Source organism: Brienomyrus brachyistius, chromosome 11, assembly GCF_023856365.1.
Source record: "Brienomyrus brachyistius isolate T26 chromosome 11, BBRACH_0.4, whole genome shotgun sequence".
NCBI classification, from domain to species: Eukaryota; Metazoa; Chordata; class Actinopteri; order Osteoglossiformes; family Mormyridae; genus Brienomyrus; species Brienomyrus brachyistius.
Window position 1 is genome coordinate 21,892,917 of NC_064543.1, and position 17,248 is coordinate 21,910,164.

The 17,248-nt window shown below is 44.9% G+C and overlaps 1 protein-coding gene across 2 annotated transcripts in view; it reads right to left on the bottom strand.

Moving 5' to 3' along the window:
* The window catches only part of LOC125751412 (spondin-1-like), a 79,571-nt gene that overhangs the window by 12,596 nt on the left and 49,727 nt on the right, over positions 1–17,248 (bottom strand). For both annotated transcript variants that reach the window (XM_049030167.1, XM_049030166.1), the window contains exon 7: positions 5,365–5,429. In XM_049030167.1, coding sequence (XP_048886124.1) covers positions 5,365–5,429 — 65 coding nt within the window. The remainder of the gene's footprint in view (positions 1–5,364; positions 5,430–17,248) is intronic.

The window sequence follows — 17,248 nt, forward strand, 5'->3', positions numbered from 1 at the left end:
GGCAGGCAGACGCGGGGCGTTCACAGGCCGTATGGACCCTGGCATTCATGGAGCAGACACAGGGCTTTCATAGGCCATGTGGTCCCTGGCATTCACAGGGCTGACACGGGGCATTCACAGGCCACATGGACCCTGGCAGGCAGACGCGGGGCGTTCACAGGCCGTATGGACCCTGGCATTCATGGTGCAGACACAGGGCTTTCATAGGCCACGTGGTCCCCGGCATTCACAGGGCTCACACAGGGCTTTCACAGGCCTCACGGACCCTAGCATTCACAGGGTAGACATGGGGCCTTCACAGGCCACATGGTCCATGGTGTACTAACAGGGAGACTGACCACGCTGAGGAAAAACATGGGAGGCAGGATGGTGCCCAGTAACAAACCAGCAGGACCCCAGGTCAGGTGGCAGACCGCTAATGCTGAACAGCAGGAGACTGAAGTGCATGTGGACTTATCCATAAGGCTTCAAGTGCAGCTGACAACACAAACTATGTAAAAACCACACTGCTTTCACAACTGAGAAGTCTCATTGCAGAGTTCAGGGACTGAAGGAAGATTACAGCCATTTTGACAGCTGATCATGTGCGATCCTCACATTATCCAATCAAACCGAAATGATAACAGAGAACAGACTGTGATTGGAGTGCAGTGGCCAGCCAGGGCTGTTTTTCTCTGGGACATTTCAAGCATGAGATCACGCTGGTGCACAAACCATGACGAAAGCTTCCAGTGTCCCAAGCATCAATTCAGTTTTCTGGCAGCCTGATGTGATTCAATACTCAACTCAGCTGGGACTAATTATAACAAAACAGAGTTACTGTAACAAAAGAGAAAGTATACATTTTGTTGGCAGGCCACATTGTCATTGCATTCCCAGTCCAAATTGGAAACACATTTCTTTACCACAAATAGACCAATTCCATAAGCATAGTAACAACATATTTTAGGAAGATGCTTGTTATCAGAGTAACTTGCGCTGGTAATTTTACAACAGTCCTGCATGGCCTGAGTCCTTGTGGAGACACAGCAGTGCTTTTTGTTCCATTAATATTTTTTCAATGATATGAAAGCAGACGGTACAGCTATTCTGGCTTTTCACACACCCATCATAGCACAGGGTGAAGAAGATAGCATGAGAGTGTGCAGCCACCATCAGGCAAAACTGCACCAGAGACAATGTGATGTCACAGTGGCAACTTTGAAATGTAACAGCACAAAAAGCGACACCGTACACAGTGACAGCTTTGGGAATTACAGCACAAACACTGTCAGCACAGCCAGTGACAGCTTTGATAGTAAGAGCACAGTCAGTGATAGCACAGTCAGTGACAGCCTTGGTAGTAACAGCACGGTCAGTGACAGCATAGACAATGACAGCTTTGGGAGTGACTGCACAGACAGTTACAGCACAGACATTGACAGCTTTGGGAATGATAGCACGGACAGACAGTGACAACACAGACAGTGCCAGCTTTGGGAGTGATTGCACAGGCAGTGGCAGCACAGTCAGTGACAGCTTTGGGAGTAACTGCACAGGCAGAGATAGCATAATCAGTAATAGCTTTGGGAGTGATAGCACAGACAGTTAGAGTTTTGGGATGACAGCACAGGCAGCAATAGCACTGTTAGTGACAGATTTGGGAGTGACAGCATGGACAGTGACAGGCTTGGGAGTGACTGCACAGATAGAAACATCACAGGCAGTAACAGCTTTGGGAGTGATAGCACAGGCAGTGACAATTTTGGGATGACAGCACAGGCAGAGACTGCATAGTCAGTGACAGTTTTGAGAGTGATAGCACAGACAGTAACATCACTGTTAGTGACAGATTTGGGAGTGACAGCACGGACTGTGCCAGCTTTGGGAGTGATTGCACAGTCAGTGATAGCACATATATTGACAGCTTTAGGAGGAGTGACAGCACAGTCAGTGACAGCTTTGAGAGTGACTGCACAGTCAGTGACAGCACAGATATTGACAGCTTTAGGAGGAGTGACAGCACAGCCAGTGACAGCTTTGAGAGTGACTGCACAGACAGTGACAGCACAGATATTGATAGCTTTAGGAGGAGTGACAGCACAGCCAGTGACAGCTTTGAGAGTGACTGCACAGACAGTGACAGCACAGATATTGACAGCTTTAGGAGTGACAGCACAGTCAGTGACAGCTTTGAGAGTGACTGCACAGACAGTGACAGCACAGATATTGACAGCTTTGGGAGTGACAGCACAGTCAGAGACAGGTTTGGGAGTGACTACATTGACAGAAACAGCACAGGCAGTGACAGCTTTGGGAGTGACAGCAGACCAAAGAATTGTAGTTAAGAAAAGCACAGGCAATAGCTTCCTGAGAAAAACAGCAGTCCATCATGCTGTGAAGCTAAGCCTGTTAGCCTTAGTGTAAGCTTAGCAAAAATGGCTAAAAGGCGATCTTTTGGGGCCACATCAAAGACTCTTTAGTTGACTTTACTCAGTAATTCTTCTGTTACCTTTTAAATGACTTTCACATCCAGAGAGCATATCTTCCAGTTGTATAAAACTGCTATTTACGTAACTTACATAAAACATCAACTTCTACGCCCATGTAGTTCAGGGTTTCATGTTTACTAGAATATATATTTTAATAAACAATCATTTACATCTACTGATGTGCAATGTAAAGGCCATGATGGATTACACACACCTAGCTGTCAACTGGGTGCACCGCTGTCATGCTGAGCTGCTGTGCCGTATATGCTGCTGTCATGCTGAGCTGTGTGCCTTCACGTTGACACTATTTAGCGGACAAGGAGGGCAGAAACACAGCGGCCGTGTTCAGCACTGTACTGTGTCCACGGTAACACACCACACTGTGTGATGGCATGCTCTAACACCGCTGCTACACACTGCCTCCCTAGGCAACCCCTCGGGTGACCATCATAATTAGGCCGTCTGGTTTGGCAGCCAGACAGGCAATCCTGTCTGACTTCCTATAAACACATATCGGGGGAAACTAACGCCACACAAATTCCCTATAATTCACAACCCTGATTTCACAGTGGGATTAGCAGGTTATTACTACCCACTCTCTGACAAAGCTGTGTGGCTGTTTTTGGCCTGTTAGTTACAATGAACAACTATTCTAATTAATTTCAAGCCTTTGACTTGTTTTACATTAATTTCCTCTTCAGAGATGCCACTTCTGTATTGTTGAGGTTCCAACGTAGAGGACAAATCAACTAAACGAGTGTCTGATCCCAATGACAACCTCTGCTAATCAACTGACTCTCACAGCACCATACGGATTATAGACGTTTACATAGCCGGATAAAGATTAAGCTACAGTGACCCAGAACAGGACCAGACAGGGTCCAGGGCTTGGCCAGAACACAAGGCATTAACCCCAACCCTAACCGTAACCCCAAACCCTAAACCTTTGGGCTCTATTTAAGGGCAACTCCATTTACCCATGCAGGAGCAGGGGGAGAAGAAGGAGGACCAGGAAGAGGAGAAGGAATCTCTTGCCAAGTGTCAAAACAGCAGTAGATTTCCCCTTGGATAAAAATGTATTTCCAGTTGTTTTATTCCTAATTATGGAAGGAGTGAATGCTGGTAGCAGAATCTGCCTGAAGTCAAAGCCCTTCATGACAATGAGCCAGGCGTGAAGCATACTTCCCTGGAGGAAGCACAAGAACATCTGAGGAAGACTGCTTCCCAGGCGCACTGATGCCTGGCTTGATTTTGTCCAGTTAATATATATTAAACTTCCAAAGCAGGAGGCTGAATTTACTGCGTCTTGGAAAAGTGCTGTAGTTACTCGGAAAGCAGAGGTGGAGGCATATATGTAAACTTCCCATTCTAAGGACACTCCACGGCGTCTTACGTGGGTCCATTTCGGCACAATAAATCTGTACTGCAGCACAGCCGTGTTGGTGAAAGATGGACCAGAGATTTAAGAGCGAGAGAGAGAAAGAGAGAGCGGGAGGGCTGTTTACACGCTGGTAAACAGACCCAGAGGGAACATTAAGAAGACGGCCATCACATAGTGCCGAAAGCTGCGATCCTACACGCAGATGCAAACACGCCTTGAACTATTTAAACAGGCGGTGGTTCAGAAAGTGCCCATGACCTAAACCAAAGCGATGGACAGACTCAATAGGGCTGATCCCTTCATCTGAAGGTCTATGGAGATTTAAGGCATCTTTAAGGAGGCCCACATCTGTGAGAACTCAGCGATCCGCAGGGAGGATAATGCCAGGGACACACATGTGACTCTCAGCTACACCTCGTTCTTATGGCACCACTGGAATTAGCCAGCTAGAAGTGTGTATGAGACCATTTTTCGAGCACTTTTTACAGTGGCTCTTTCAAAGCTGCCTTATTTAGGAAAGAGAGCTAAGCCTTATTTGAAATCCTGCTGTTAAAGTAGGTCAAAGTGATGTCTTTATACACAGGAGCTGGAGGGGGGTCATTAACCTCATTTGCAAACCCCCCCCCCCCCACCCCCCACCCCTGAAAGATCAGAGACATCACTCATCGAAATAGAAGCCAGCGCTGCTCAAACAAAACAGCTGATGAATAACGAGCAGCATCATTAACGACAAAGAGCAGCGGCTCCTGGGGTCACGCAGGTGCTGGTGTCACTATGACCCTCCTTCTGCCGGCAGAGCGAAGGCCTGTCGAGGTTTGAAGATACAGACCAGCCTGTTGTGGGGCGCAGCTGTATGCTGGCAGACCTCTCGCACAGACACGATCAGTGCCGTCAGATGTTTGCAGATGCAGGAAAAGGAGCCGATCCTACCGGTGACTGAACGAGTGCTAATTACATGTGGCCTTTTCACTTTGGGCAGTCACTCTTGTTCCCTTTGGCACTTTGGACACAGCGTTCCAGCAGGCTTTACATGCTTTTAATGTTTCATTGTTAACAAATTATGTTCAGCAACAAGAAACGCAGATCATCTGTGTAGCACTCAAGAAGATCCCTCAGTATCTCAGTACTTAGGCATTTCTCCATTTTACAGTGTTAACATGCAGTTTGGCAGCCATAGACAGGGAGGCCTGTGTCCAGTCACCAGTCACCAGGGAGATTCCCAGCTGGCCAATCAGAAGAGGGTGTGGGAGCTGAACACAAACCTTTCCCCTCCTGCTGGTATCAATATTGTGCTGATTAGCAAAGATCTGTCTCAACTCTCCCAGCTCCCCTTTGTACCAGTAATGGTAAGGAGCAAGGGGGGACAGAGCCCCCCAAGAGCCACGGCTTGCAGAACACGCTGTTAGGGCCATTTTCAATAGGGTTGCCAGCCTCTCTGGTGCCGTTCTGATGGGGTGGCAGGCAGAAGCAATCACTGGCAGATTAGGATGGACTTTGGTCGCAGCTACTTACACATTGAGGGGCTGCCAGGCTGGCCACTGCGCCTTCGCTTTGATGACAGTTAGAACCTCGTCACCCTGCAGAGGAGAAGCGGGGCGGGGGAGGGGGGGGATAACAAAACGCAGCCATTAGGAGGAGAAGCGTGTCACTGATCCGAGGAAGAGACTTGAGAAGCTTGAGCAATTACCACATTTCACTCTGAAAGAAGAGGAGATACTTCTGCTGACCAGGGCTTGTTCAGAGGGACAGGGGGACGGTGTGGTGGTGGTGGGGGGTGGGGGGGGGGGGTAGGGGCAGCGGACTGTGCACTGACAGGTTAGCGCTTCAGGATATCTGCACAGATATTTCAGCATCAGTCCGAAGCTGCTCCTGCTGCTCTGTCTAACGGAAGCTCTGTGATAGTAGCCATGCATCTAAAGAACAGCTAGCTTATTCAGCACATTTAATTACAGCAACATCACAGCAAATCCTTAATCTTAATTGCTAAATATTGTCTTTGCCTCAATTTGTGTGTGTGATCTCTGGCATTGCTTGAATGCAGCAATTAAATCGAGGTGCATACCTGGATATGACAGCAAGCGTGTCTTGCGCACTGATTAAGGCACGCTGTCGGTATGTTAATGGGTAAACGTTTACACGAGAGCACTGCCAACATGCTCCATGCATACATTTCAGACGAATATCACTCAGATATGCAGCAGGCTCTTCCTGTATATAACCAGGAAAATACTATATTCAGAAAGGTAAGAAATGTTTCACATAACAGTCCAAAATGGCTGCTCTAGACCTCCGGGCTGGAACCTGGGGCAGGCCCCTGTAGGTCCTCCAATGACCCTGATCTACTCAGATTTTCCTGGTGCTGTTTTTAAGGGACTCAAAACCGTGACTGTGACAGAATATTCAGAGGGTGACCTTCAGCCCAAAAACTTCTGACAACACTGGATGCATTTGCATTGTGGGATACCCCAGGCTTCAGGTACGTCACACTACATACATTCCTGTGCTGAATTTGCACCCCCTTCATTTGCTGGCCCATGTGATGGATGTTTTCGGTATGAAAGTAGCACATGCTAAAGAGCATAGGCGTATCCCATTGACACAGCAGCCAGTCAGTGACCAGGAGGCCACTGGGGTCACCGGGAATGACCAGGAGGTCATTGTGTCCACAGGGCAATGTCATTGCATGGAATCACTCTACTACCGCAGGCTGGTGTTTCCTCCCACATTTCCGGACACCTGTGAAACAGCGCGAGTTTGTCTGCGTCTGCTTTGGACTTGCCCGTCGCCAGAATGATAAGGTCATTTATCGCTACCTCATGTAACTTTGTGTCTCTCCGTTAAAGGTTAGCTGCAGCTCATCCACAGGAAGCTGCTGTGTGACACACCAGCAAAGTGTCACACCGGCCCAAATTCATCACCAGCTGTGTAGCAGAAGTGTTCTTCAGTTACAGCCAGATGGCTATACTCATCTCTGTACTCACTTCTATACTCACCTCTGTACTCACTTCTATACTCACCTCTGTACTCACTTCTATACACACCTATGTTCTCACTTTTATACTCATCTCTGTACTCTCTTCTATACTCATCTCTGTACTCACTTCTATACTCATCTCTGTACTCACTTCTATACACACCTATGTTCTCACTTCTATACTCATCTCTGTAGTCACTTCTATACTCATCTCTGTAGTCACTTCTATACTCATCTCTGTACTCACTTCAATACACACCTATGTTCTCACTTTTATACTCATCTCTGTACTCACTTCTATACACACATATGTTCTCACTTTTATACTCATCTCTGTACTCACTTTTATACTCATCTCTGTACTCACTTCTATACACACCTATGTTCTCACTTTATACTCATCTCTGTACTCACTTCTATACACACCTATGTTCTCACTTCTATACTCATCTCTGTACTCACTTCTATACACCTATGTTCTGACTTCTATACTCACTTCTGTACTCACTTCTATACACACATATGTTCTCACTTCTATACTCATCTCTGTACTCACTTCTATACTCATCTCTGTACTCATTTCTATACACACCTATGTTCTCACTTCTATACTCACCTCTGTACTCACTTCTATACACACATATGTTCTCACTTCTATACTCACCTCTGTACTCACTTCTATACACACATATGTTCTCACTTCTATACTCACCTCTGTACTCACTTCTATACACACCTATGTTCTCACTTCTATACTCACCTCTGTACTCACTTCTATACACACCTATGTTCTCACTTCTATACTCATCTCTGTACTCACTTCTATACACCTATGTTCTGACTTCTATACTCACTTCTGTACTCACTTCTATACACACATATGTTCTCACTTCTATACTCATCTCTGTACTCACTTCTATACTCATCTCTGTACTCATTTCTATACACACCTATGTTCTCACTTCTATACTCACCTCTGTACTCACTTCTATACACACATATGTTCTCACTTCTATACTCACCTCTGTACTCACTTCTATACACACATATGTTCTCACTTCTATACTCACCTCTGTACTCACTTCTATACACACCTATGTTCTCACTTCTATACTCACCTCTGTACTCACTTCTATACACACCTATGTTCTCACTTCTATACTCATCACCACATTTGCCAGCTCCAACTGACACAACAACATCCTTCCTACCCATATATGTTAAACAGGACATGTTTTCCTCTCGCAAGAAGGTCGGCATGATCTCATTCTTACAAGGTATAAATGCCAGTTGCCAAATCAGGGAACAGGGCTGTTTGTGGGGGTGGGGGGCATCTCTGGGATTTTACATACATGCAGCATAGAGGCGATTTACTGCTCGCTCATTGCCAGGATCTTGGTGCCAGATTGAGGAAGAGGATGTAATCAATAGGCCTGCAAAAAGGAAGGTCTGCACAGCACGTGGTCCATTCAGAGTAACGGGGGTGATCACTGGATGCCCCCCCAAGCAGATGGACCCCAGAGCCGCTTTCAAATCACTTATGGAGGCAGATTGGATTTATACAGCTGACCTGAATCCAGTGCTAGGCATTGTATTCTGATGTATTCCTGCATGGTGCTTAGCCATCTGAAATTCCATTAATGTAATTGAGTCAGATGCAATTTGCGCCTGTAAGACTGCTTCTCACAGATACCGTCTCGCACAAATACTGCAGAAACATACTCGCTGGTCATTTAACACGGGAAAAAATAAATGGACCAAAATGGACCCAGATAACACTGCTTAAGAAGCAAAGCTGATTTTTGAGCTCTAATGGCCTATTGAAACAAAACATTCATATAAGGTTATGGAATATTAAGTTGGTTCTTTTTTGATGAGAAACAGTTCATGATTAGATCTGGTCCAAGCTGAAAGGTAACAGCTGACAAACCATTTAGTCTTTGTGCTAACTGGTCACATGATCAGCACAGGAGCTGTGATAGGACATGATCTTCTGCATAGAAGGGATGTACACTTTTTGACTGACGGGATGCACATTCTGTGTCAACACAATGAACAAAGATAAAAAGCTGCAATACAATGCGATACAGTCAGTGCGGCTCCAAATAGACAAGCAAGTGCTACCTGCAGGGGGGGGGCGACATTTTCTTTTGTAATGCTGAAAATCGAAGTACAGTCAGGATGTCGAGTCATTCGCATCTTTGCAGATTCAGATACTCCAACCTGGCATGTGTGCTAAATTATTCACGATACAAATAATTCTCTGCATTCCCTCTTCCATTAAAGCCAGCTTTTCATGCACAGCTCTGATGCTCTTTGTCACTTTTTTTAATGACCTCAAGCAGGTTTCAGCCAGACACTGACAAAAAGACAGAGCCATTACTCCTATTAAAACACAGGTAATGGGTCTGCCCACTTTATTTCAGGGACTAACAAACAGAAAACTTCAGAACAAATTCAAGTTAAATTGAGTCGTACTGCAGCCAGGAGGGACTGATTATCCCTGCCTTTTGTTCCTATTCTGGATATTTCATGGAAATGGCAGCTAACTGCAGCTGCTCTGTGCTGGATAACAGGCCCTGTCTTAGTGATGGAGGATCTTCTGCCCTGTAAAAGCTGATGAAGGTTTAACCCTGCAGCTCCTGCTGGCACCATCGGATTCCCCGCATTGTGTAAGTCACCAGTGATTCATGCCTGCATTCAGCCTTCTGGACATCAGGCTGCTTTTCTGGCTGCTGCAGCAGACATGCATCTTTGCCTGTATCAGTGGCATAAACAAATGCTCAGTAGGACCCCCCCCCCCCAAACTGTCCCTGGACACCCACATGTGCGACGGTATCGTGTTTCTCGCTGTACACAGAATGTGGTGGCCTTCTGTCCTTGATGCCCCCACCAACTGCTTCCATTTTACTTTTGAGAAGAAGCTCTTTTCACACACCCACACTGTCAGACACTCCACCCCCCCCCCCCCAGGGCCCCTCCATCCACATTCCGTATTCCACGCTGATAACTGATCAGCCTTCACAGAGATGTCAGCCAGGGCACGTGCTCCCCTGGCAAATGCTAAGGATGGCTAAGCAGGCTGCGAGGACCCGCTGCCCACAGAGAGTGTCACCCCCAGGGCTCCTGCATCCATGCTCTATTTACCACAATAATAACTGATCAGTCTTCACAGAAATGTCAGCACTCCCTCTGGCAAATGCTAAGGATGCCTAAGCAGACTGCAAGGACCCCTCCCCATATTCCCCCAAACCACACACACTGTGCCACCCACTCGGGACCCATCCAACTGTGCTCCGTATTCCACATTGATAACTGATTAGCCTTCACATAAACATCAGCACTCCCCCCTGGCAAATGCTAGGGATGCCTAAATAGACTGCGAGGACCCCCCCCCCCCCAACCCCCCACCCCCCGCCCCCGCCCCCGCCCACAGCCAGTTCCCACCCACCCAGTTCCTGCGGCACGCTCGCTCCCGTGCCAAACAATAATCACATTATGTTTGTCAGGGGATCTGCTTTGAAAGGGGGAAATATTGTCTTGAAGACAGAACTTAATAATGGCGAATGAAAGCAGAGCCTCTGGGTGATTCGCGTAATGAAACAACAGAGCTGTCACTTTGCATCGGAGCGCTTTGATGAAGTGGAATGCCAGCTGATACTGATCCTAGCTCTGTGTTAACTCTACGGCAGCCGCTTCACCGTCATCTTCAGATTGCATCTCCAGCATTAAGGCCCTCAGCAGTGACGCATATAAAGAGCAGTAATGGTGCATATATGTGAGTCTGTTCTGCAGAGCAACACAGGGGCGTCACCCCTGCGACTGCAGATCTTTGCTGGAGGTTGCATCTTCCCCCTCTGTTCCAAGTCACGACTCCAAAGATGTGCTGCTTGGTGCCTGTAAACTGCCACTATTGTGTGGGTGAATGTCCCCTGCAACTGACCTACCTCCAGCGCCCCCTGCTGACGGGACAGGCCCCAGACTCACCATACTCATAGAAAATACATTTGTATGTATGTACAGGACAGCAGCTTTTTGAAGAAAAATCTGTAACATTATATTGGCTGATAGCATTGTAAACATACAGTGTGTACGGTGGTAATGATGAACAAGCTCCATCCTTATCCGAAGTCATTAGAACAAAGGATTTAATGATAAATTATTAACACTACATTTTCAGCAAAGCAGATTTGTCTCTGGTGAGTTTTTAGAAACAGCTCACACAGACCCTGCCACACAGATACGGAACCTACTCTGAATATGGGAGAACGAGGCTTAGCACACTGCTGACTGTGGCCTTGAACTGTTCACTAAGCCCTCAGTGATCCAGCGTGGCAGGGAAGCAAATTCTTGATTGCTCCACATCTTTCTCGTCCTTCAGAATATCGGCAGTCTGGAAGGTGGGGCTGGATCATCCGGAAGCCTCCGGAGCCCCAGCAGGAGGGCCTACCGGAGCCCCCGCTCCCAGCACAGTGCTGCCCCCTACGTTTCCTGAAGGCCAGGACATATCTACTCTCACATCTAAGCCCCTGTAGATATTAGAGGTTTTGAAATGCACCCTTTTAATTAGAAACAGTGGGGAATTTGTCCCCTGGCAGGCTGCTCTCACAACTGCATCCATATACTGTTTTTATATATCTACTGTGGCATGGTTTTAATAACTAAAAGGGAATTTTGATGGGAAGGACTTAAGAGAAAATGCTCTTAATTGGTCACGCTTCCTGGAAAATGATTCCATAGCCTTAGCCTCCGCTATTTCAGTCATGCTACCTTGTTTTCAGCTCCCTAATTCATAATCCCGTATTAGGGCGACTGGAGCTGGGCTGATTTCATGGCAATTAAAATGATGGATATTCCAGCAAATCCATATTCAACTTGACGGTATTATAACGTGATGTTACAGGCATCATTTCATTTAGGCAGTTCCACTGGTGGCCTGCAGAGGGCTTCTGCCCTCTCTCCTGCTCTCCACAAGTCAGGAGCTCAGATTTTATTCTTAATGTGCAGTCTGTATAAACCTGTACTGAACCTTATTGCCTGGTGTTAGCCTGCATTAGCCTTTACTAGCTTGTATTAGCCTGTTTTAGCCAGGATTAGCCTGTATTACTCTGCAGTAGCTTGTTAGGTTCCCTTCATTTGAAGAAATTCCGTTTTTTCACCGGCCAGGAGAGTTTTTAGCATGATGAGGGCTGGGCCACCAGCTGATAATATGCCCTGTGGTTGCTGAGATGGAGGAAGGAGCCTTCATACCGATGAACAAACGCATATCCTTCAATTTACTGAAGAAGGATTGAGCTTGTTGAATGAAACAGCCCAGTGGCCAGATTCTAGCAAGCTGCTAGCCTGTGGAACAGCCTTTGTTCCACACATTCAGCATCAGGAAGAGCAAAGGAGAAATCAGCACCATCTGGGATGCTGCGTATCTGGCTTTGGGAGACAAACTGCTCATTAGCGTTTCAAGGAAGGAAATCGAGGTAATTTGCAGGGTGCTTCGCTGTCTGTGTATACGTGTGTGTGTGTGTGTGTGTGATGTGGAGCACTAGATGTGTGACTTTAAAGAAAACACTTCACATATATTACCTAAGAAGCAGAGTCAGATGCGGGAAACATTCTGACTGAAAACAAAAACTCTTACAATGCTGTTTATACAGTTTGCAGCAGACAAACAGAATCATAAAGAATGTGGAAAGTGCGTCATGTGACCTGTGCTTTTGCTATACGAATTACCGAATTCAATCCAGTGCTTTCTGTGGGAGGAAAAAGATGAAACATACGGCTTGTGGCATTTTGGGCGCTGGGTAGTTAACTGCAAGCTGTTTTTCATAATAATAAAGCCAGAGGCTGGAAAAAGCATGTATTATAACTGCAATGGTTCACCACGCCTATGCACACAGATGGTCTTTGCACATGTTAAACGGGATTGATAAAGAGACAGGATGTGCAAAATGCTTCATTCTCGCATGCAGTTTCCACTGCTCACTGGCTTCATACATGCACAATGGATAACACAATACTTCATTCTTGGAAAACACGTCAAATATTCAGAGCATGAAAATGATAAACAGGAACAGACACAACATAACAAATCAACAGTATAATCCGGAGTCAAAGACTGATTTCACAGCCAAACGAAAATGCATCCATCCATTTTCTACACCGTGTGTCCTACACTGGGCCACAGGGCTCTGGAGCCAATCCCAGGAGCTACGGGGCCAACCCAACATGCAACACGCTCTTGTAAATCTATTGTACAAGCTTGTGTTCATTATAATGATTCAGTGTGACATACTGTCTTTTCACACTATCATCCTCTATTAGCACAGAAGCTGCAGCTCAAGAGAATCTCTACAGATTCCACAGCCAACGTAAATCAACAATTTCCCACGGGATAAAGTTCTATCGTATCGCATCGTATCAGATCATCATACGAGTGTAACATGAGCAGTAGAGATCAGCAGCGTCGCTTTTAATCGACATAATGATAAAACGAGCTACAGATCATTAGCTCAGTGTGGTGAATCGCAGGCTCTCCGTCCACTGCGGCATAGCACAGAATGCCGCTTCTCATCATTTGTTCGCTTGGCACCTAATGAATACATTAGATTAGATTTTACATCTCTGGAATAAGCGCATTAAACATTGCTGTTTTGTATATATTTGTTGTGTGAGATTATGATATTTATTAGAATGCAATTCAAATTGTACTTTTAAAGACATATTTCAAAACAATAATATTAGAATCAACATTACATCAACTGCTTATTCTAGGATTCACCTGAAAAATGTTAAAAAGATGTCAGACGTTGTGTTATGTAATCAGTGGAATGCAGACTGCCAGCCAGAGGGTTAAAAACATCGGCGAAGCCCCCCAGGACCCTCATCTGTGCCGCCTCTGTTTCTTGTGTAATGTTCCAGATGGTCATTTCAAAGGTCTCCATCTTGTCAGGATAATAGTGATTTATACTGTTACTCCAGCAATTTTTTTCTCTAATACTTTTTTACTTTGCCACACCCGACGATCATAGTCGAAAAAAAATATATACAATATTTTTTGGAATGTAATATAAATATTTCGAAGACTTTAATCCTTAACAGTTTATGTGTGTATCAGAAGGCCAGCTGGGAGCGTATTTAAAAGCTACTGTTACCAAAACCTTCAGAACCGTAAAACAAACATAACTAAATGACCTTCTAGATGATTCTGCATGGTTATTACTGTGTTCATCGTGAAGGTACTGTACCTTTACTCATTTCATTCTTTATTTGTTCTTTTTTTCTCAATCTCGTCAGCCGGCATTTCTCTGCCTCCTCGGTTTTGCAAAGTAACGACGAGGGGTTACTTGGCAACAAAGAGCCGTGGTAATGGCATGCAGAGATTGTTATGGAATAATGCGTTCCACTGACACTGACAAAAAGCAGCACGGAGACTTCTGCTGAATACACCTTCAAATAAAGATTGTTCCCTGGCCATTCCATCCCTCACCAGAGCTCTCATACATCCAATAAATTCCAATTAAGGCAATGTGTCTCAGAAACGCTTCTCAGTGCTAAGTTTTTAAAAACAACAGTGACAGACCAGTTGGAAACTTCTTTTTTAACATCCTATATACAGCAAATCGACTGTGATAGAGTCCTAGGATGGGGTCCACTGGATGAATATTCACCCTGTTCTACATGATGGCGATTCTGAAAGGTACATACAGTAGGTGCTCCATGTGACAGGCAGCGACAGCGTGTTTTCCTCCAAGTGTGACCATTTGCCGAGGCCATCATGTTGTTCTTTTCAGCGCTGTACATTTTTATGCACGTTGTTATTCTGAAATTCTGTCTTTAGATTCTTTAGTAAAATCAAAAAAAATCAATTACCTCATTATAGATCTCATACTGGCAGAATGACACATATGTTCCGCTGCGTAATATATGGCCAAAACAATTACCTCAGAACAGCCAAATCACACACTGTTGAACAATGTTGGCTTTTTATTGAAATTTGAATGTCTAATTTTATGTCTTTTTACACAAAAGCATGTGTTTTACAAGAAGTCGAAAGAACGACTGCAGAGCAAACGGCTCGCGGCACGGAGAGGCCCACAGCCGAAGAGCAGCAGCGCAGCCTGAAGCTGCAGGAGGTCAGGGAGGCGATACTCTGGCTGAGGAGCTCACAAGCAGGACTCAATTACAAATACCATTAGAGACCAATTACACCATACACCAACTACAAAACACACACTGTCAGGAGTCACCTTCCTACAAGCTGCCAGGTAATTCCACTTGCTATTTCTTGAACTCTATGAAAGCAGCGTCGATTATTTAATCTTAAAATCTTCTCTTAAAACACTAAACTCCACTTACATGTGCTGGGACCAAGTTCAGAACTAAGACATTGGCCTTGAAAAGACACATTTCCTGCCTTTTCAAATACAGACAACAACATGAAATTTCATAATCATTATACTTCTATTACAGACAATGACAATAATGACTTAATTTATTACAAGAAAAACAGTAATTGTGTGGTTTGAGTAAAACAACATTTCCAGTAACTGAAAATCACACAAATCCCTTGGTGTAACAAGAAGTTTTTGCTGACTGAGACAGGTACCTGTTGGGTATGCAGAAATTAGCAGGAGAACATTGTAAAATGAATTTGTGGAAGCATTTCTTTACACAGCATGTAGTTGGAGTATGGAATAGTCTTCCTGCTAGTGTAACACAAGCTAAAACCCTGGGCTCCTTTAAATCAGAGCTAGATAAGATTTGAACAACTCTGAGCTATTAGTTAAGTTCTCCCCAAACGAGCTTGATGGGCCAAATGGCCTCCTCTCGTTTGTAAATTTCTTATGTTCTTATGTTCCAGTATTGAGGCAAATGCATGACCGTGCTGTTTACACTGGGTAACAAATTGTTTTTTTTCTGCCTCCAAAATACCAAAGTAATGTCCCTAAAGGAGTTTTTACTGCTGAATTCAAATCTGACATTTTCTTTCTAGCACAGTTTTTGAGAAAAACGGAAATGAAATTTTGTATAGTCAATCTATAAGTAGTAACGCATTTTCCCCGGCTTACACGTCTGGAAACTGCACAACAATTCTTCTTTAAAGGTTTGCTTCCTGGAAAGTCTTTGCTGATTGAGACAGATACCTGTTGGGTACAATATGCACAAATATAATTCTGGTTTTGCCGCATCATGTACTGTAGGAACTCTGAGGAATAGACAGATAACTCTTTACCAGCAATAACATACGTCGTATTTAATCGCGTTTATGTTTCTCATATGCTATTAAATTCTGTTCTCACCATATCATCGGTACAGCAAACGACATTATCTTTCGAGTGCCTCTGAGACAGGGTCTCAGACAGATGCTATACAGTGATCCCCCGCCTATCGCAGAAGATGCATATGATATATGGATGAAACACATATGATATGTGGATGTCGGGCTAAGGATATGAGAAGCATAATAATAATAATAATAATTATAATATGCATATATATGCACACATATCTCTCTGTATACGTAATGGAATATGTGTAAGTAAAAACATATATAGCTCATATTCTTTTCATCCTTCTTGATGTATCATACCGTCGACTCATTCAAGCCATAATGTCGAGCGACGTCCGCGTAACGTTCCTTCCCGAAGCATGTCCAGGAGGTTTACCTTCTCCTGAAGGGTCAAGGTGTTCCTCTGGCGCTTAGGCTCACTACTACCAGAAGGCTCAGAAGATGCAGGACGCCTGGGAGCCACCGTAGGGCTTAAAACACAACGAAAACAGTCGGACCACAAGCAAGGTACTGTACGCGATACGCAGAGAACTGTGACGCGTTGGGGGAAAATCCCCAATACAGCGGGGGCGCGATACAGGAACCGCGATATAGTGGGGATCACTGTATTCTGAAACAATACATACACACTCTCAGTTATATATTAACCCATTGAGCAGCATCTGAGTATGCAAGCTACTTTTATAGCCTGCTGAGGCAGTGTCCAGGCATGCCTAGGCTGCAAACTTCCACAGAATAGCTTCCAACCTGGCCTGATTCCATTTTCAGACTGTACATAACATTGTTGATAGGTCTCTTACAGAAATGAAAATTTTTGGACACAAATATGAGAAAAATACACGAGAAAACTGAAGATTCCGATGAAACGGTACATGATGGGCAAATTTGGATGTGATTTTCGTGATCAGAAGCCAAAAATCAATAAGGAACACCCAACAGTTTACAAGAAGTAAAAACTTGGTTTTTGGAACCTGTGATTTGCGAGACCTGCTTGTCGGTCTTAAATCCTTGCTAGTCTGGCATTTAAATGCGATGTACAGCTCATTATGCTTCGCTAATCATGGGACAGTGACACAAGAGTACGCTGTCACTAGCAAGAAATTAACAATGTTTCCCTTTGGGAAAAAATCTGTGGA